The sequence below is a fragment of the Ranitomeya imitator genome, chromosome 4 (assembly GCF_032444005.1).
Source record: "Ranitomeya imitator isolate aRanImi1 chromosome 4, aRanImi1.pri, whole genome shotgun sequence".
In the NCBI taxonomy this organism is placed as follows: domain Eukaryota; kingdom Metazoa; phylum Chordata; class Amphibia; order Anura; family Dendrobatidae; genus Ranitomeya; species Ranitomeya imitator.
Window position 1 is genome coordinate 606868404 of NC_091285.1, and position 20944 is coordinate 606889347.

Here is a 20944-nt window from a genome sequence, read left to right on the forward strand (position 1 = left end):
ACACCTTTGTTGTAGAGCAAGTTGTCGTGCTCTGTGCACCTTTGGCACGTCAAAGCGATTTGGTGCAACTTTGCATCCACTCAATTACCATGAGCCGCCGCTTCCTTCCGAGTTGATTAACAGCAGAAGACAGCATTTGCTCTCAAAGATGTCTCTCCTGTCTGCTGTAGCCATTCGCTCCTCTGTTACAAGCTTCAGAGAGAGGAGAGCATTAGGGGGTGCAGGAGAGATGGGAATGAGCGCGGATGCTGCCTCCTGGGGCTACATCCCGCGCTGGAGGATTCTTTTCAGGTAGAGCTTATTTTGGTCAAAAGAGAGCAGTCAATCAGAGCGGGGAGAGGCGGCAGGTTGTGCTGATTGAGGGGGTGGAGCGGTGCACCAAGTCGCTCTGCCACACCGAGGGTGCACCGAGAACCCTATTTTGCATATTACAAAAAAATGCTTTTTATGCAAAACAAATTCAAGTTTTACTACAACTAAGGTCCGGTTAATATAGAGGCCAAGTTCCCTATGTAACTATGGGCTTAATTCAAAAAGAGTGAATTTGGCGGGATGCTGTTTAAAGGGAATCTGTCACCAGGTTGTTGCTACCTCATCTGAGCGAAAACCTAAGATAGAAACAAAAAGAGCAAAAACCTTGCTGTAAGCAAGTAAAATGTAAGAGAGCATGTAAGCATAGGGTACTTCATAAATGCTGTTTTTAATTTAAAAAAGAAAAACCCGCAAAAGCCATCCCATAATGGCAATTTACACCTCGTCACAGTGGGATGCTTTACTGCTTTTTCTTTTTTTTTTTTAATAAAATCAAAATCAGTGTTTACCAAGTGCCCCATGTTATTTATATGTACTATTACTTTTGCGAAAGGGTTTTTGCTCATTTTGTTTCTATTTTGGGTGTTGTCTGTTTAATGGCCAGTGTGACCATGATCTTATATATTAAATGCACAGATCTTATAATCCGGCTAATTTTTGGGGGGGTTTTGCTTTGAGTTCTTGTACTGATCTGAGAGCAGCATAATGTAGGAAAAGAAATACTATCCTGGAGCAGAACAATATTGTATCATACAATTATTAGGTTCTGTAGAAGGACGTAGATCTGGGGATTTATTATGATGGAATATAGGCTGAACTGGATGGACAAATGTCTTTTTTCGGCCTTACTAACTATGTTACTATGTTACTAAATGCTGATCTCTGAGGGTATGTGCTCACGCTGCGGATCCCCAGGTAAACCGCACTGCGGATTTCCTGTGGAATTACCGCAGACTTACCGCAATTTTTTTGCACAAAGAATTGACATGCTGCAGAATAAACAATGCTACGTTTCCACGCGTTTTTTTCCGCAGCATGTGCGCTGCGGATTTTGTTTTCCATAGGTTTACATGGCACTGTAAACTCAGGGAAAACTGCTGCGAATCCGCAGAGGCCAATCCGCTGCGGATCCGCAGCAAAATCTGCAGTGTGTGCACCTACCCTTAGGGTAAGTTAGGGTAAGTGCACACGTTCAGTAATCAGCAGCGCTTTGGACAAAGCACATGTCCGCTGCATCCATAGCGCTGCCGGCGATTGAATGCAGGTGATTCCGCATGTGATCAATCAAGTGCTGATTCACCGCTGCCAATATATTGTACGGGTGAAGTTTATCTTGCGGAGGCTCAAGTCTCTGCAAGATAAATTGACATGCTGCCGTCTGGAGAGACGCGCTGCATGTCCGTCTCCGCAGGTAAGCCGTGGGCGTCTGTGGACGCATAGCGGGCATGGGATTTCTTGGGTTTACTTATCGTGGTCACATTCCCTTAGATTACTGGGTGCAGCAGCTGTAACACTTAGATGTAGCTGAGCTCAGAAAGCTGCTCCAGCCCACACCACAGCTTTGTGTGCTGCCAATAACATGTTCTGTATATGGAGACAGAACAATGATATTAGCGAAAGGCCGATGAGCACTGACAGGTACAGGGCAATATAAACAGGCTTGTAAAGGAGCACCGGGTGTAAATGTGGCATTTCTCTACTGATGAGCCGCAGGTGGATTTGTGACGTGTAATGCAAGATGACCATATATTTTGGGAGACATAAAAACGCTGTAGAACATCAGCACTCATCATGATAGAAGGTACACAACTGCAATAGTCACACTACATTAAGCAGTGTTATTTTGATGAAGGTTACATTGAACGACCTGCGATGGAGCTTGAAAAGAAGCCATTCCATTTGTATAATAATGCAGATTTCAGATCTATCCCTGGAAAGTATAAAGTTGTGGAGGAAATGTATTTTTTAACATCCACATCCTGTATGTGTAATGTGTATCACTTACCTGAGTTCTTTGAACAGATCCACACTTTGATGGGTCATTAAGTTATTTAGAAGCCACTCAAGGCACCTGGAAGAAGACACAAAGCATGTGAGCCGACATTAATGTGAGAGAGGCAGGTTGTCAGAAGTCTGCAGAGCGTGGCTCGCTGACTCATTACACAGCTTCCCAAGTGAGAAAAGAAGTAACGGACCTATAGACATAGCAGTAAAGGTTAGAAACAGCGGAAAAACTCAAGGGCCAGCACAGTGAAGAGGAACAAAAGGGCAGGATGTAGGGTGGAGAAGACAAGGCGATGATCATTCAGGAGCTCTCCCACATGGTTAGGACATAACATGCTTGTCTGTCAATCACTGCGGAGGCCAGAAAAGTCAAGAAGGAAGGCAGTCTGTGGTCTACACATAGGAGATTATGTGCAGATGATGAAAAAACACTCCGTGTCTTAGGGACATAACTGTTCTACAAAACAAAGTTTTCTATTATTGCACACACAGAAGAAAAAATAAGTACAATTATCTTTGATCCCTAGGACAATGGGTGAGTGCTGTTGCTAAAAACTGCTAACCCAATCAAAACCGAAAAACCCTAAATTCTGGACAACTAATCTACAGAAAGCAAATATTTCGTGGATTTCCTGATTGGTTGAAGCTGGCTGTTTCTAGCAGAACTCATTGATTTTAATGCACACGATGCAATCCTCAAGTTCACCTGTGGAGGAACTGCAGGGAAACGCTTCATCTCCTCTTTTCAGGAGGACACTTTGTGATCTGCTTAATGTCAAAGGACAGATCTGACAAGTAGCGGTAGCACCCAGCTCCATTACAAACATGTAAACGTGACCAAAGGTGAACATTCAGTTTAATATGGAGAGGGGATCAGCTCTTTAAGGCCACGTTCATACGTTTAGTATGTGGTCGGTATTTTACCTCAGTTGGTGTAAGCAAAAACCAGGAGTGGGTCATAAATACAGAAGTGGTGACGTGCTTCTATTATACTCTTCCTCCAATCGTTCTTTTCCTGGTTTTGGCTTACAAATACTGAGGTAAAATACTGACCAAATACGGGATGTGTGACTATGGCCTAACGGTAATTTTTCTCTCATGCAACAGTTTAGGTAACAAATAAATTAAAGGGAGTCTGTTCTGAACTAAGCAGAACAGCATGGGTTAACCACTCCAGCACATTGATGCCATCACCATTAGCTAGGGTCATGGATTAACCAGGGCTCTATCTTGGGCAGACTCGAACAAAGTCAACAGACAATTTATATAGTTAGAACCAGAGTAGAAACGCTCTTTGCAGGCGGTACGCTGCCCTCACTAACGGAAATGCAGGCTGCCCTGTCTGATAACCCGATTAATTTCCTTCATTACACTGGGCTTAAAATAGCCATAAAGTCTTACTTATCAGCTGGTATTCCTACTAGGGAGTAAACATTCTTTGAAGCATTTTTAATGCAAATCAGACTGCCTAGGGGGATACTAACTAAACTATATCATAATCTGATAACTGACTCTCTTCCCTTGAGACGAGCCTACATATTAATGTGGGAAAGAGACCTAGGAGTCAAATTCGAGGACTGGGAGGTGGAGCACATCTATGAAAATTTGTTTGGCCCATCCAAATGCATCAGAGTTCAAGAAAACTCTTATAAAATTGTCACAAGGTGGTATAACACTCCAGAGAGGACGCATGTATGATTTCCTAATATTCCCTCAACGTGTTGGAGATGCGGGATGGATAAGGGGAAGTTCCTGCACACATGGTGGTCTTGTGAGAGGATTAAACCATTCTGGAGGAGTACCTAAAAATTATCACTGAGCTGTGCTTGCTTTCTGAACCTCTGAAAAAAAATCTCATCTTCCTCAACAAGGCTGGTAGCCCGACCCAATCCAGGAACAAAACTCCAGTCAAATCCCCCGAAATGGCACACCCAAAATTGCCCAAATATCTCAGAATGGGTACATAAAGTTGACCAGTTTTATTACATTGAAGAGATAGCTTATGCAGATCACTCCTATGACAAATTTAGTAGAATATGGGCCCCATGGGTGTTCTATAGGAAACCTTAGGAATACGTAGACTTGGTGGGGAAGCAGGCCTCCACTGAGTAAGGATGGCTATCCACACATGACTACGAATGAATAACCCAAGTGATGACCATTCCATGCTTACAATTTAGTGAGGAGCCTTCTCTAGGTTCCACGCTGGCATTACTGTGACTCACCTATTCTTTTTTACACCCACCTTACTGGGTAAAACATTAGATTGCTTTATCTCCTTCCCAGTTCTTTTTTTTTCTCTTTCACTTTCTTCAATAAATAGGTTTCAAACGTTAACAGCACACACAAGTATTCTTACCAATGAATACTCGAGAGATTGGAAGAGGTTTGTGATAAATGACTGTTGAGATTAATTGATGCATCAGAAATGTAAACAGCCCTCACAGATAGCACACACGTAGATGGAGGTTTTGGACAATTTCTGGTTATGAAGTCAATAACCCCTACCTTCTAACTGGACCTACGAACATGAACGATGACATTCTTATGAGGCAAAGTAGTGCACTATATATTCATGTTTTGGATAGGATTGCTTGTGATTATTTAAATGTTTGCATCAACTGCATGATATGTACTTACTCATGTTGTACGTGTATTGTCTTATTTTGTTTTAAAACCGATAAAAAGATGATTAAAATAAATATGAACGAAGCAGAACAGCATGTAAGGCAGTCTGCCATAAGAATTGTACCAATATTCTGAAAATCTGTGGTCTGCTTTTCCCAAAAAAAAAAAAAAAAACCTCCTATCTTTAATCTAACATGGTGACTAGCCGCTGGGTGCACTATGGGCAGTCTGATGCACTTCTTAGTCAGTCATTCTGCCTGACCACCATTATTGACTATGAAAAATAAAAGAACCATGGTTCTTTTATCAGTGGTCTAAAACTAAGAAATAGCGGCTGAAGGGTGCAACTCGCATGGTTTCCTCCAGATTTGGCAGTGCCAGAAGAAACCCTGCATCTTCCAGTTGTATGTTTCACCATTGACGGACAGCGCTGGACGGGCAGAATGACGGCGAGGAAGTGCCTCAGACCGCCACAATGCACCACGTAGTTGGTTAGCATATCAGATAGAAGATAGTTTTCTGGTTAAGCAAACCACAGATTTTGACAAAAGATACATGATTTTTCTCAGGACCAGCTGCTCTACATGCTCATGTGCTTAGTTTAAAACAGATAATTGTCCTAATAAGACTCCCTTCAAAGAGACCTTGCATCTCATGTATAGTCCCACTATCTGGTGCCCCACGCTTGCCTGAGGTTTCCTCCTCCACTAAAGGTACCGTCACACTAAGCGACGCTGCAGCGATACCGACAACGATCCGGATCGCTGCAGCGTCGCACACAGACAGCTCTCCAGCGACCAACAATGCCGGTAACCAGGGTAAACATCGGGTTACTAAGCGCAGGGCCGCGCTTAGTAACCCGATGTTTACCCTGGTTACCATCGTTAAAGTAAAAAAAACAACCACTACATACTTACCTACCGCCGTCTGTCCCCGGCGCTGTGCTTTCCTGCACTGACTGTGAGCACAGCGGCCGGAAAGCACAGTGGTGACGTCACCGCTCTGCTTTCCGGCTGCCCGGCGCTCACAGCTAGAGCAGAGAAGCAGAGCGCCGGGGACAGACAGCGGTAGGTAAGTATGTAGTGGTTGTTTTTTTTACTTTAACGATGGTAACCAGGGTAAACATCGGGTTACTAAGCACGGCCCTGCGCTTAGTAACCCGATGTTTACCCTGGTTACCAGCGAAGACATCGCTGAATCGGCGTCACACATGCCGATTCAGCTATGTCAGCGGGAGATCCAGTGACGAAATAAAGTTCTGGCCTTTCTGCCCCGACCAGCGATATCACAGCAGGGGCCTGATCGCTGCTGCCTGTCACACTGGACGATATCGCTAGCCAGGACGCTGCAACGTCACGGATCGCTAGCGATATCGTCCAGTGTGACGGTACCTTAAGTTTGCAACTTCATTCCTCCTGCTTCAAAGATGGACACTAGGCTTGAGCGAAACGGATCGGACAAATTCAAAAGTCGCTGACTAGTGTGGGATCGAGAGAGAGCGCGAGGGAGAGAGAGCGAGGGAGAGAGAGCGAGGGAGAGAGAGCGAGGGAGAGAGCGCGAGGGAGAGAGCGCGCGAGAGAGAGAGAGCGCGAGAGAGAGAGAGCGCGAGAGAGAGCGCGCGCGAGAGAGAGAGCGCGCGCGAGAGAGAGAGCGCGCGAGAGAGAGAGCGCGCGAGAGAGAGAGCGCGCGAGAGAGAGAGCGCGCGAGAGAGAGAGCGCGCGAGAGAGAGAGCGCGCGAGAGAGAGAGCGCGCGAGAGAGAGAGCGCGCGCGAGAGAGAGCGCGAGAGAGCGCGAACGAGAGAGCGGGAACGAGAGAGCGGGAACGAGAGAGCGGGAACGAGAGAGCGGGAACGAGAGAGCGGGAACGAGAGAGCGGGAACGAGAGAGAGAGAACGAGAGAGAGAGAACGAGAGAGAGAGAGCGCGAGGGAGAGAGATTTCCCATTGACTTTGCATTGGGTTTCGTGTTTTGGTCAATTCCCCACCTTTTCGCGATAATCGGCCGACTTCACTCGACTCAACTTTTGAGATAGTCGGGTTTCGCGAAACCCGACTCGACCCTAAAAAAGTAAAAGTCGCTCAACCCTAATGGACACCACAGTGGCACGGGCAGTGCAGCGGTAAGTCTTAAGCACACCCCTCAGCACAGGAAAGCCAGGGAAGGAGTGGTGTAGACGTCCCACTGCACTCCCCATGCCACTCCGGCAGCCATCATCTTCGAAGCTGGCTTAGAGGACTGGTGAGCGGTGGAGAGACAGTTAATGGACGGCACCAGGTGAGGTGACCACATGAGAACTGTATAGTCACTAATTAGTCACAGGGTGGAAACTTGCTTTAAACTAACAAAAGGAAGATTATTAGGTTGGACAACTCACTTTTTCTTCACAGAATCTAAACCGTAGACAACTGCTGCCGTGTAATAGCTGCAGATGGTCTGAACGCTGATGGTCTCTTTCATGGTCTCCCCACACTGCTGAATTAAACCATCCTTAAAAAAGCAAAAAGCAAAGATAAAGTAGAGTGATAAGAGAACATATAACCTATATACCTCATAAGCCATAATTAACTATGATTGACAATCTGCAGATTCCAAAACGAAAACTAATTTAGATAGAAATGCAAAAAATTGTTGAAAAGTGGTTTATATGGAATGAATATTGATTCGTGGTCAGACTATGTCCAGCTTTTAATTACCAGAAGATATAGTCGGGACTGGAGCCCCATTGCAGGAACCTGGCCAGGAACCACTGCGCTAGATCGAGAACCACTGGTGGATGACGGGCTTTGCCACAACGAGGAAGATACAAGGCACCAAAAGTTGGTCCCAAAATTGTATTATGTAGTCAAAAAGAAACAAATCAATTAAGGAGCAAAAGGAGATGTCGTTTCATCACAGTGGAGCAAAGCTAAAGAATGTAAAGTGCAACTACTTTAGGTGTACTTGTATTACAAAAAGTGACAATCCCATTACATCCCACAGTGTTGCCTTCTCTACTGTATACAGAAGCATACAGGACAGGACACTGCCTGCAAGTGTTGAGAAAAACAGTCAACAGGGGGTCTCCGTACGGACTGAATCATCAGTCGCTCGTCTGTGCCCATGAATTACCTCCACCATGATCAGACGTGAATGTACTACAAACGCAAGGTGTCCGCCTCATTCTGGAGACAATACTTACAATGTCAGGTCAGCATGTATGTGAAATATAAAAATGAGCATTTGAAATATTGTTTTGGTCACCTTTGGGACATCCTATCACAAGAGAAAAAATAACACAGAACAAAACGTACAGAAACAGCCCTAGGGCAATTTACTTCATTACTGGTTTGCGCCTCTTTTCATGCTGTGCATAAGAAGCAGGATCGGCTCTGCCTCCTGCTGGCTTGGCTCTGCCTCCTGCTGGCTCTGACTCGCGCTTACTCTGTCTCCAAGGCTCATATATGCAGTACAAAGCCTCAGATGAAAACCACCTATTTTCTTATAATAGGAGCCCCACAGTGATGCACTATTCGCGGAATACACAAGCCGAGGAGAAGGAATCTTAGACCTGTAGGCAATGAACAGAAAGCAGCATGGACACCAGGACCCCTCTACGACACATATCTGGTCAGTAACAAAATGAGGACAAGGTAAAGCTGATCGGTTTAATAATGAAAAGAAGGAGATCAAGCCTAGGTTACCCCCATAAGAAATGTGGAAACCTTTTAACATTTTCAAGACCCTGCAATTTTTTCTTTTATTGTCTTTGCTCGATCAAGAGCCATAACTTTTGCATTATTGCATTGGCATAGCCATATCAGGGCTTGTATTTTGCAAGAAAACTGTAGTGTAGAAACAATGTACTGAAAAATATGGAGGAGTAGGGAGCCATATTGAGTAAAATGGTGAAAAAAAATTGTGCCATTCCCTTGGGTTTTCTCCTCACGGCCTTTACTATACTGTAAAAATGACCTGTTAATATGATACTGTGTTAGTACAGCTAGGCAGTATCAAACTTAAGGAGTAGCTCATTTTAATTTTTATTTATTTCATAAATGAATTGTACATGAAAATAATGATATACAGTCAGGTCCAGAAATTTTTGGCTTGTGACCGAACCTTTGCGATTTCAGCTCTGCAGGCCACTATATTTACTTTGAAATGAAACCACTTAGATGTAATTGAAGTGTAGACTTTCAGGTTTAATTACCCTTTGAAACATTTAGGAATTGCAACTATTTTTTTTAAAAACCTGCCTCATTTCAGGGGCTCAAAAGTAATTAAAAAAAAATAACTTTTCCATACACAAAATATTCATTTTTACTATTGTGCAGAGAATCTTTTGCAGACGATGAATGCCTGAAGTCTGGCAGATATGGACATGGGTTTCCTACTTTTGTGATGCTTTGCCTTTACTGCAGCTGACTTCAGTTTGTCGGTCTTTATGCCTTAACTTTTGTCTTAAAGGGAACCTGTCACCCCCCTCTGGCGTTTTTAACTAAAAGAGCCACCTTGTGCAGCACTAATGCTGCATTCTGTCAAGGTGGCTTTCTTTTTGTGCTCCCTTCCAACGCAGCAATATTTTTTATAATTTTGGCGCCATACGTTTAGTCTGTCTGGGGGTACGTCTATTCCCCGGACACAACCGCCTCCCAGCCATCAGTCAGCCCCTCCATGCGCCGGGCGCCGCCTCCTCTATCTTCGGTAGCGTACCCGGCGCCAGCACACTGCTTTTCTTTTTTGGGCATGCGCCGTTAGCGCTGCCCTTCGACTCACATCATCTGATGGAATTCATCTCGTGCCTGCGTGTACCCGAGATCCCGCCCCGCAGTGTGTTCTGATTTATTCACACTGCTGGGCGGGATCTCGGGCATGATGAATTCCATCAGATGATGTGAATCGAAGGGCAGCGCAAACCCGAAAAAGAAAAGCACAGCGCAGGCACGTTACGGACGATAGAGGAGGTTGCGCCAGGCGCAAGGAGGGGCTGACTGATGGCTGGGAGGCAGTTGTGTCCAGGGGAAAAGACGTGCCCCCCCGGACAGACTAAAAGTATGGCGCCAAAATTATAAAAATTAATGTGGCTGTGTTGGAAGGGAGCACAAAAACAAGAGCCACCTTGACAGAATGCAGCATTAGTGCTGCACAAGGTGGATCTTTTAGTTAAAAACGCCAGAGGGGGGTGACAGGTTCCCTTTAAGTATGTGAAATGCTGCTCGATGTGGTCGAGAGCTGGTTATTGACTCGGCCATTGCAGAATATTCTACTTCTTTGCTTTCGAAATATGTTTTGGATCATTGACCATCTATACTGTGAAGCGACATCCATTCAACCTTGCTGCATTTGGTTGAATCTGAGCAGAAGTTAAAGCCCTGTACACTTCAGAAATCATCCGACTGCGTCTGTCTTCAGTCACATCAATGAATACTAATGACCCAGCGCCATTGGAGGTCATGCACACCCGCGCCATCACACTGCCTCCACCATGTGTTACAGAGGATGTGGTATGCTTTTGGATCGTTCCAATCCTTCTCTATACTTTGATCTTCCCTTCATTCTGCTACAGGTTGATCTTTGTTTCATCTTTCCATAGAATGCTTTTCCAGAACTGGCCTGGTTTCTTTAGATGGTATTTGGCAAAGTCTAAACTGGTCTATTTTTAAAGGGAACCTGTCACCCCCAAAGTCGATGGTGAGGTAAGCCTACCGTCATCAGGGGCTTATCTACAGCATTCTCTAATGCTGTAGATAAGCCCCCGATGTTAGCTAAAAGAGACGAAAAAGAGGTTATATTATACTCACCCAGGGGCGGTCCCGCTGCGGTCCGGGTCCGATGGGTGTCTCAGGTCCGGTCCGGAGCCTCCCATCTTCATTCCATGACGTCCTCTTGTGGTCTTCACGTAACATCGGGGGCTTATCTACAGCATTACAGAATGCTGCAGATAAGCCCCTGATGCTGATGGGCTTACCTCACCATCAATTTTGGGGGTGACAGGTTCCCTTTAAGGCTTAGTAATGGTTTGCACCTTATGATGAACACTCTGCTTGCTCTCATGAAGTCTTATCTTTATGGTACACTTAGATACTGAAACACCTATTTCCCGGAGAGCGTTCTTCAACTGGGTGGATGTTATGAAGGGGTTTTTCCTTCATCATGGAAAGGATTCTGTGATCATCCATCACTGTAGTCTTCGGTGGACGTCCAGGCTTTTTTGAGTTCCCAAGCTCACCAGTGCACTTTTTTTGCATAATGTACCAAACGGTTTGCAACTCCTAACATTTCTGCTATCTCTCTGATGGATTTATTATTTTTTTCAGCCAAATGATGTTCTGTTTTTCTTTCACTGGGGGATCCATTGACCACATGTTGTGGGTTCACAGCAACAGCTTCCAAATGCAAATGCCATTAGGTCATGACATTTTACCTCCTTAACTGATGACGGATTAATGAGGGAATTGCCCACGCAGTCCATTAAAGAGCTTTTAAGATAATAAAAAAAAAAAAAAAAAGAGGCTGCTACGTATTAGATGGGACCTGTCACCAGAAAAAATGCTACGAAGCTGCAAATATGGGCTTAATCTGCAGGTTAATAGCGCTACTAACCTGCCCGGCACCACTTAGTCGAACGCTGGACATAACCGTAAATTGCTTCATTACGCAAGCCCTTTGCAATTTTACCAATTTAACAAGATGAGACTATTTATATTCCCTCCAGACTGGTGGGGGTCTAGGTTGAAGATTACAGGTTAGAATCACACAGATAAGTAGACACAAGCAGTCAGCTCTAAGCAAGTGCACAGAGCAAAGTGTGAACTCAATAGAAAGTCTTTAAAGCACCACTCAGTCATGTTTTTTTTTAATTTCACCTCTGAAGAGATGCTAAGCCCCCTGTGATAAATCACCTTCCAGCGTTTTCATCTGTTTTCGCCGCCTCTCTGCGTCCTGCAGTTTGTGACCTGCCGGCTGCCCCAATGATTTATGAAGTAAGCCGGAGGTTATTAATCAATGTAAGTCTATGAGAGCCTCATTTTTGCGTTCATGGACTTGCATTGAGCGCTTGTGGGGTAGCTTCTGAGTTCCGGCCAGTCACAAGATGGAGCCGCTGAACTGCACTGGTGCCAAAAAACTGAAGACCCCGGAGGGTAAGTATTTGACCGGGGGCAGGGGCCTTACATTTAAAGAGCCACTCCAGAGGTGAAGAAAATGCTGTAGTGGAGCTGCGAGTTAGAAAATGAGAGGACACCGGGGATGGATTAGAGAGGCTAATATACATTTCATTTATATATTATCTATACAGCTGAAACCAGAGGTTTACATACACAATATAAGACACATCTGCATGTTTTTCTCATTATCTGACATGAAATCAGAATAAACCTTCCACAAGCTTCTCACAATAGTTGGTCAGAATTTGGGCCCATTCCTCTTGACAAAACTGGTGTAACCGATCCAGGTTTGTACTGTAGGTCACCTTGTTCGCACTGGCCTTTTCAGCTTTGCCCATAAATTTTCAATAGGATTGAGATCAGGGTTTTGTTGTGGCCTCTCCAAAACATTGACTTTGTTATCCTTACGCTACTTTGTTACCATTTTGGCAGTATGCTTCAGGTCATTGTTCATTTGGAAGACCCATTTCCTCCCAAGCTTTAACTTCCTGGCTGAGGTCTTGAGATGTTGCTTCAGTATTGCCACACAATCTTCTTTTCTCATGATGCCATCTATTTTGTGAAGTGCACCAGTCTCTCCTGCAGAAAAACAACCCCACAACAGCATGCTGCCACCCCCATGTTTCACAGTTGGGATGGTGTTCTTAGGCTTCCAAGCTTCTCCCTTTTTAATCCAAATGTAAGGATGGTCATTATGCCCAAAAAGTTCACAATTTTAGTTTCATCAGACCACAGGACTTGTCTCGAAAAATGAAGGTCTTTGTTCCAGTGTGCATTTACAAACATTAATCTGCCTTTTTTATGTTTCTTTTGCAGTAATGGCTTCTTCCTGACAGAGTGGCCTTTCAGCTCATGTTGATACAGTACTTGTTTCACTGTGGATGTTGACACAATCTTACCAGCTTCCCCCATCATCTTCACAAGGTCTTTTGCTTTTGTCCTTGGGTTGATATGCACATGTCAGACCAAAGCACGTTCACCTCTGGGACACAGAATCCGTCTCCTTCCTAAGCAGTATGATGACTGTACATTCCCATCTTGTTTGTACTTGCATATAATTGTTTGTACAGATGAACGAGACACCTTCAGGTATCTTGAAATTGTTCCCAAGGATGAGCCAGACTTGTGCAAGTCCACAGTTCTCTATTTGATATCTTGGCTGATTTCTTGAGACTTTCCCATGATGCTAAACAAAGAAGCAGTGTGTTTCAGGTGTGCATTAAAATACATCCACAGGTGTGTCTTTAATTAACTCAGATGTTGCCAAAAAAAGCTTCCAAACACATCACATCATCATATGGGCAGTCCAGAAATGCTTAAAGGCATAGTAATCTTAGTGTATGTAAACCTTTGATTTTAAATTAATAAAAATTCTTTAAAACATTCTCTCTCATTATTTTGACATTTGGCAAATAATAATTATGGTAATCCTAATTGACTTAAAAAGGGAAAGGATTTTTCTCATTTCGTGTCAGATATTGAGAAAAACCTGCAGATGTGTCTTTTTATGTAGTGTATGTAAACTTCTGGTTTCAACATATTCACATTCATTTGTAAAGAGACAAAAAGCTCCAATATTTGGTTACACTTTAAGAAAGCAAAACTACATTGACTACCAGCCCCATGTGTCCTGCACAGATTGAACACGAGATACCAGAATACTTACCAGCTGAAGCATACATGCAGATGCTAAAATGGCTATGACACGGCTGGGCTTTATCAAGACATCATCTCTGTATAGGGAACCAAATGCCACCTGCAGAGCTTTAGGGAAAAAAAAAAGTACATCTGGTTATGCAGCAGATATCAGCAAATCAACAAATCCCAAAGAAATGGATTGTCCATCGTGTCCTCCGACGGAATCAGTAATGCAGAATGGAAGCAATTAAATACAAAAAATTACATACGGACAAGTCAGCGATTATGGGCTTGCAAATCCCATCCTAATCGCAAGCTTTGCCGTCTATTTTAGTAAGGCGTAAATGTAAAAGCTTTTTTCATTAAAAATGTCTCCTTTTCACTCCAAAGGTGAAAAAGTGAAGTGTTGTATTTGTATAGACCCTTCTTATATCCCAAGCACCAGCGCAGCAATACTGCCATCTACTGCTCACAGCTAATGCTACATCTACAGAGATCAATATCAAATTATCAACAAAATAATCATTTACTTTGTTGCAGCAAGATGTTGAGTAGAGTTGAGCGACTTACTTTTTTCGGATCGAGTCGGGTTTCTCGAAACCCAACTTTGCCAAAAGTCGGGTCGGGTGAAATCGGCCAATTATTATTTCGAAAAGTTGAAGGCCGACTGAAACACGAAACCGAATGCAAGTCAATGGGGAATCAAAGTCGGCAGTGAGTGGAGGACACGAAAACACCTACAGTGTCCATTTGAATGCCAAAAACGTCAATTCTTATTATTTAAGGTTGTCAATCTTAATTTACTTTATAATAATAGTTAGGCATTAAAAACAGGGGGTCATTTGGCTAAAGTTGTGGGGGGGTAGGGCTGGCTCAATATTTTCGTGGGCCCAGGAAACGCGGAATACGTCACGGCGGTGGAGCAGGGAGAGGCAAGTATTTCAACTTTGCAAGTGCTGTGATCCTGAGCAAGCAGGGGGGGGACCACTCGTTGGCACTGGCACAGGGACCCTCATAGTACAGCGGTGTGTTTGACGGCGGGTGGTGCCTCCCACTGCAAGAGACACTTTTGCATACTATGAGGGGCCCTGTACCAGTGACGTCGCCAACGAGTATGCCCCCCCACCTGATGAAGGAACCTGCACTTTCATCTGCACCTTCCTCTTTGTCTCCGTGTAAGGTGGTATAGTATGCGGGAAGAGGAACCTGACTTTCAGCAGGGTCAGATTCAGGCTGTGTAGAGTGCAAGGGGAATGTAGTGGTCTGGGTCAATGTACCAGCAGACTCATCTAGCAGTGGCTGGGCAATGGGCAGGATGAGGAGGAAACACAGATATAGGCCCAAAATAATAAAGTAGGGTAAATGCAGTTTAAAATTGGTAACAGGACTAAACAGGCGGCATTGCTTTGTTCAGTGGAGGAAAACTGTAATGAGTGGCAGACACAGTTAGTAGGCCCAAGAGTGTGCGCACCCACCTGTCCAGGCAAACGGCACTCGCACGGGTGCTTGCGCCAAGTGGTGACCACGGCCCTATGGGGGGAATCAGCCCATTTAGGGAGGTATAAAAATGGCCTATGGTGGACATTGAGCAGCTGCAAATGGAGGAATTGGAGAAGTCAGTAAGAGGAGGCCAAAAGCAAGACATTTTTCAGGCAAGCTACGTGTCAGCAGGGGAAGGTGGGGCAAAATAATTTGAAATCCATGATTGGTTCATTTTAATGAAGGTTAGATCATCTGGCTTTAAAAGCTGTTTTCCTACTCCCAGATAAGGGAGCCTTCGAGACCTTGTGTAGCCAGATGATGACACTGGCTGAACACCTCCAGCCTTAGGTGCTATTGTGCTTTTGCCACTACCACCAGATGCACCACCACCACCACCACCATGGGTACCAGCTGGCAACCACCGCCCACGGGCTCTTCCACCAGACTTCCTCAGTTTTTGGAAAATCTAACCAAAATAACAACAGTTATATGTTACTGTAAAACAAGCTAGAAGGTGTATATAAACGTGTTGAGAATTTAAATCTCCCTTTTTTGGGGGGAAGAATAAACCAAAACTCAGGCCCGGTGTATAACAATACACAATGTAAGTGGCAGAAAGTGGCTGGCTGATATACGACAAACAGGACAGAGGTATAACCACTTTGTGAGAATTTGAATCTCCCATTTTTTTTATTGGGAGACTGAACCAAAACTCAGGCCCAGTGAATATAACAACGCAATCTAAGTGGCAGAAAGTGGCTGGCTGACACACGACAAACTAACAGGACTGAAGTATATCCACTTTGTGAGAATTTGAATCTCACTTTTTTTTGGGGGGGGGGGGGGGGAGACTGAACCAAAACTCAGGCCCAGTGCATAAAACAACACAATGTAAGTGCCAGAAAGTGGCTGGAAGATATATGAAAAATACAAGGGCTGTAGTACAATTTCAATCTCCCTACAATGATCTCAGGACAAGTATGGCAGCAATAAAAAGGACTGCTGCACACAAAAGTGTGGACAAATAAACAAGATAACTGTGCAGAAAGGAGCAACAGGATTTTTGCTTTTAATAAAGCAGTTGGTTTGCACATCGGCGTGCAAAACAGCAAATGCTGCTTATAAGGCAGCCTAATAAGCTACAGAGCTGATGCACAAAAATATAGCCTCCACTGTCCCTGCAAAAAAATGGTGGTGTTGGACAGTGGAAATCGTTACAGCACAAGCGGTTTGGGGGTTAATCTTCCCTCCCTAACTATATCCCTTCTTCTGATGACGATCAGCAGCAGTAAAATGGCGGTCGGCGTGCACGCCTCTTTATAGCCCGTGACTCTGCAGAAAGCAAGCCAATCACTGTCATGCACTTCTCTAAGATGGTGGGGACCGAGACCTATGTCATCACGCTGCCCACACTCTGCGTCCTCCTTCATTGGCTGAAAAATGGCGCTGAAAGAGTCATATGAAACGCAACTTTTGCGCGCAGATCGGCGACCTCATGGCCGATCCCACACTAGGATCGGGTAGTGTTTCATGAAACCCGACTTTGCCGAAAGTCAGCGATTTTTGAATTTGTCCGATCCGTTTCGCTCAACCCTAATGTTGAGGTCAGGAATTTAGCTGCAGGGCAAAATGAGAAAAAAAAAAAACGAGACCCACCTTTGCGATGCATGCAATTCGTGTGGGCATTCGCAGAGCAGTAAAGTAAAATGGAAGGAAGCTTGGCTGGACAAAAACCAATTTCCTAAGTAACTTTAATATGCTAGTCCATACATCAGTCAGCTGTAACATTAAAACCACCTTCCTAGTATTGTGTACCTCCCACTCTTCTCCTCAACTTACGCCAGCTCTGACCCATGTGGGCATGGTCTCCAGTAGACCATGTAAACCTCAGTAACAAATCCTTTAAAGAGGACCTGTCACTTGCTCAAAAAATAGAATTAGACTTAGAGGTAATTTGGTTTCTAGGAACCTTCCACGACAGCAGTATCGGAGGATGTCTCCCCGCCTTAATAGGGGACAGGAAACAAAGAGATTAAATACCCCTCCCCTTCCTGCAACCACCTGTGTTTTTTCTGGACACAGTAGCATGTATAGTTACCACTTAAGTGCAGGAATCATCCAATAAGAATATCAGACAGGGAGGGAAATTAGTGCTGTCGTTGAAGGTTCCTAGAAACAGAATTAACTGTAAGTCTAATTCTATTTTCTTCAGTCACCTTCCACGACAGCAGGATCAGAGTGATACCAACAGCTAATTTTTTTTAGGGAGGGACAACTGCCTGCAGAACGCGTCTGCTAAACGATAGGTCCCTATTGAAATTTAGTCTGTAATGCCTGGTGAATGTATGGACTGACGACCAGGTGGCAGCTCTGCATATCTGCTCAGCCAATGCGTTCCCTCTCTCTGCCTAGGAAGTCGAGACTGAACGGGTGGAGTGAGCTTTCAGCTATGCCGGGGGTGCAAGCTTTCGGGATGAATATGCAAGACAAATGGCCTGTTTGATCCAGTTAGCGATCGTACTTTTAGCTTTTTGCCTTTATCCCATCCTGAGAACTGGACAAATAGGTTTTGGTCTAGCCTCCAACCTTCTGTTTGTTGGAGGCAGAAGAGGACCACCCTGCGGACATCCAGGGTGTGAAAGACTTCTTCCTTTGGATTAGAGGGATTTGGACAGAATGAGGGTAGAACGATATCCTGACTTTTGTGGAAGTCCGAGACCACCTAAGGCATAAAGGAGGGATCTAGCTTAAGGATTATGCTATTCATGGTTATGATTATGTATGGCTCCTGTACTGACAAGGCCTGTAGCTCTTCTATACGCCTAGCGGTAGTGATTGCTACTAGGAAGATAGTCTTGAGGGTCAGGATTTTTAAGCTGATGGCTGATAAGAGCTCAAAGGGGATCCCCGGTCAGACTATTTAGTACAAGGTTCAAATCCCAAGGAGGGGTCTGGACATGAAGCCTAGGGCGAATCCTAGTTGCAGATGTCATGAAACGTCTAACCCAACGGTGGCCTGCTAAATCCTGATCAAAAAAGGAACCCAGTGCCGACACCTGAACTTTTATGGTGCTAGGCGAGAGTCCTAACTCCAGTCCTTTTCTGGAGAAATTTTAATATTTGTGAGATATTGGGATGGAATGGATCAAGTTTGTTTGGGAAACACCAGGATGAAAATTTTTTCCAAACTTTGCCGTTAGTTATTGGTTGCCTACTTTTTTGTAGGGTTTGAATTACGTCATCTGAGAGTCCTCTGGCACGCAATCTCGGCCTCAGTAACCAAGCCGCCAGTTTCAGTCTGTGTAAGTCTGGGTGTAGCAGGGGTCCCTGCCGAAGAAGGTCGACTATGAGGTAGAAGTATCGGGCCTTCCAGAGACATGTCCGTTAGTGCGCCGTACCAGCTTCTTCCTGGCCACATCGGTGCTACCAGAATCGTTGTGACTCGGTCTGCCCGGATCATTTGTAACGTTCTTGGTAACAAAGGAATTGGGGGGGGGGGGGAAGGCGAATGCCAGAGCAAATTTACAAGGATTGTAGAAGGCATCCAGTCCCTGTGCTTCGTTTGAGGGGTTGAGGGAGAAGAAAGTGCTCGACTTCATGTTCTGACTGTTGGCAAACAGATCCACGTTGGGACTTCCCCATCTACGGACCAGGGATAGGAATACCTCTTGGTTTAGAGACCATTCTCCAGGATGGAAATCTCTCCTGCTGAGCATTGCCTGATCCCTTTATGTGCACTGCCAAGATGGACAGGAGATGTTTTTCTGCCCAGGAAAAAAAATCCCTGCCGCGGTTAACTTCAGGCTGGTGTATTTCGTGCCTCCATTGTGTCGGAGGTAGGCCATTGTAGTCGTGTTGTCGGACATTACACGTACATGGTGACCTTGGATGAGGATAGATGCGGCTTTTAACACCTCCGCCGCTTTTAGTTCCCTCAGATTTGAGGATCTGGACCTGATGTTTAACCCCTAGAAGAGGGAACCTTCTATCATGGTGCCCCAACCTCTCCGGCTTGCATCTGTTGTGAGCACCTTCAGAGGAATTTGATCCCAGCTGACTCCTCGTTGAAGGACTCTGGGAGTTCAGCCACCATGAGAGGATTTTACGTGAGTGGGAAGAGGAATCGTCCTGGTTAATGCACTCTGGTGTCCTTTTGAATAAATGAGGATGTGGGACTGAAGGACTCTTGTGTGGTCCTGGGCCCAGGAGACTGCTTGGATGCAAGACGTCAATGAACCCAGGTCTCTTAAGGTCGGAGTCCTCTGACTCATGAACCTGGAGATCCTGTGGAGGAGATCGACTTGACTGTCCCTGGGTAAGAAGGACATTCTTTTCCTCGAGTTCAGAAGAACTCCTAGGAATTTTTTCCTCGAAGATGGATGGAGGTCCTACTTCTCCAAGTTCGGAATCCACCCCAGTGATTTCAGGATATCCAGGACCTTTGTCACATCCTGATTCAGACGAGGAATGGATGGAGCGATAATAAGAAAATCGTCTAGATACCGGATGATACAGATCCCTTGTCGGATGAAGACCGCTGCTTCTGACATGATCTTGGTAAAGACCCGTGGAGCTGACGAGACTCCGAATGGAAGGACATTGAATTGATAATGGCTGGCTTGATGGTTTTGGGCCACTGCAAATCTGAGGAACTTCCTGTGGTCGGTATGTATCAACACATGATAGTATGTGTCCCTCAGATCTAACGTAGCCATTACCCAGTCCTGACCAATCAGCGGGATTGCTGATCTGATTGATTCCATTTTGAATCTTCGATATTTGATCTCCTGATTTAGGGGTTCCAGGTTTATGATAACCCGGTGTTTCCCAGAGGGCTTTTTTTTTTTTTTTTTACCAAAAATAGGTGAGAATAGTGACCCTCTCCTATTTCCTGAGGTACCTGGGAGATTACTCCTGCCTGAAGCAGACCGAGAATATCTGCATTTAGGGATTCTCGAAGGTGTGGAGACTGTAGGGAGGTAATTGTTAGACGGTGAGGTGGACAACTCTCGAATTCTGACCTCAGGCCTTCCTGTATGATACGCAGGACCCACTGATTTGTGGTGATGGCCTGCCATTGGGGGAGAAAACCTGAGAGTCGGCCACCGACCGGAGAGCAGTCATTGTTTCTCAGGGGTCTGCTGAGGTTGGGGGACAAGGATATTCCTGGCTTTACCCCCTTTGGGGTAGCTCCACCGACCCGTTTTACCTTTACCCCTGTAATCTCTCTGAAGTACTTGCTCACAGGAGGGATGAAAAAAGCGTTTCCTAGAGCTTCTCTGCTCCGGAAGAGCTTTCTTTTTATCTGTAGCCTTGTCTAGGATGTCATCAAGCGCTGACCCGAACATATAATGTCCCTGAAAGGGAATACCACATAGATTGGACTTAGAAGCTGTCACCTCCCCAGGGTTTAAGCCATAGAGCTCTCCTAGCGGAATTGGAGAGAACTGCAGACCTAGCGGCTACCCGTACAGATTCAGCGGAAGCATCCGCAAGGAACCCTGTTGCCTTCTGAAGAAGTGGTAGGGAATTTAGAATCTCCTCCCTTGATGTCCCCTGAGAAAGGTGATTTTCTAAAGGTACGTAACCAGAAAAATAGGGATCTGGCAACACATGTAGAGGCCACATTTGTTTTCAGTAGATTAGTAGATGTGTCCCATGATTTCCTTAGTAAGCTCTCGATTTTTCGATCCATAGGATCCGTGTACATCCACTTTAGGCATTTCCCATAAAGA

At 44.9% G+C, this 20944-nt stretch overlaps 1 protein-coding gene across 8 annotated transcripts in view; it reads right to left on the minus strand.

The window, feature by feature from the left end:
* GMCL1 (germ cell-less 1, spermatogenesis associated) overlaps positions 1–20944 on the minus strand; it is a 196954-nt gene that overhangs the window by 112315 nt on the left and 63695 nt on the right. For all 8 annotated transcript variants that reach the window (XM_069766552.1, XM_069766553.1, XM_069766549.1 and 5 more), the window contains 3 exons: positions 13756–13853; positions 7319–7431; positions 2318–2383 (listed from right to left, as the gene is read on the minus strand). In XM_069766552.1, coding sequence (XP_069622653.1) covers positions 2318–2383; positions 7319–7431; positions 13756–13853 — 277 coding nt within the window. The remainder of the gene's footprint in view (positions 1–2317; positions 2384–7318; positions 7432–13755; positions 13854–20944) is intronic.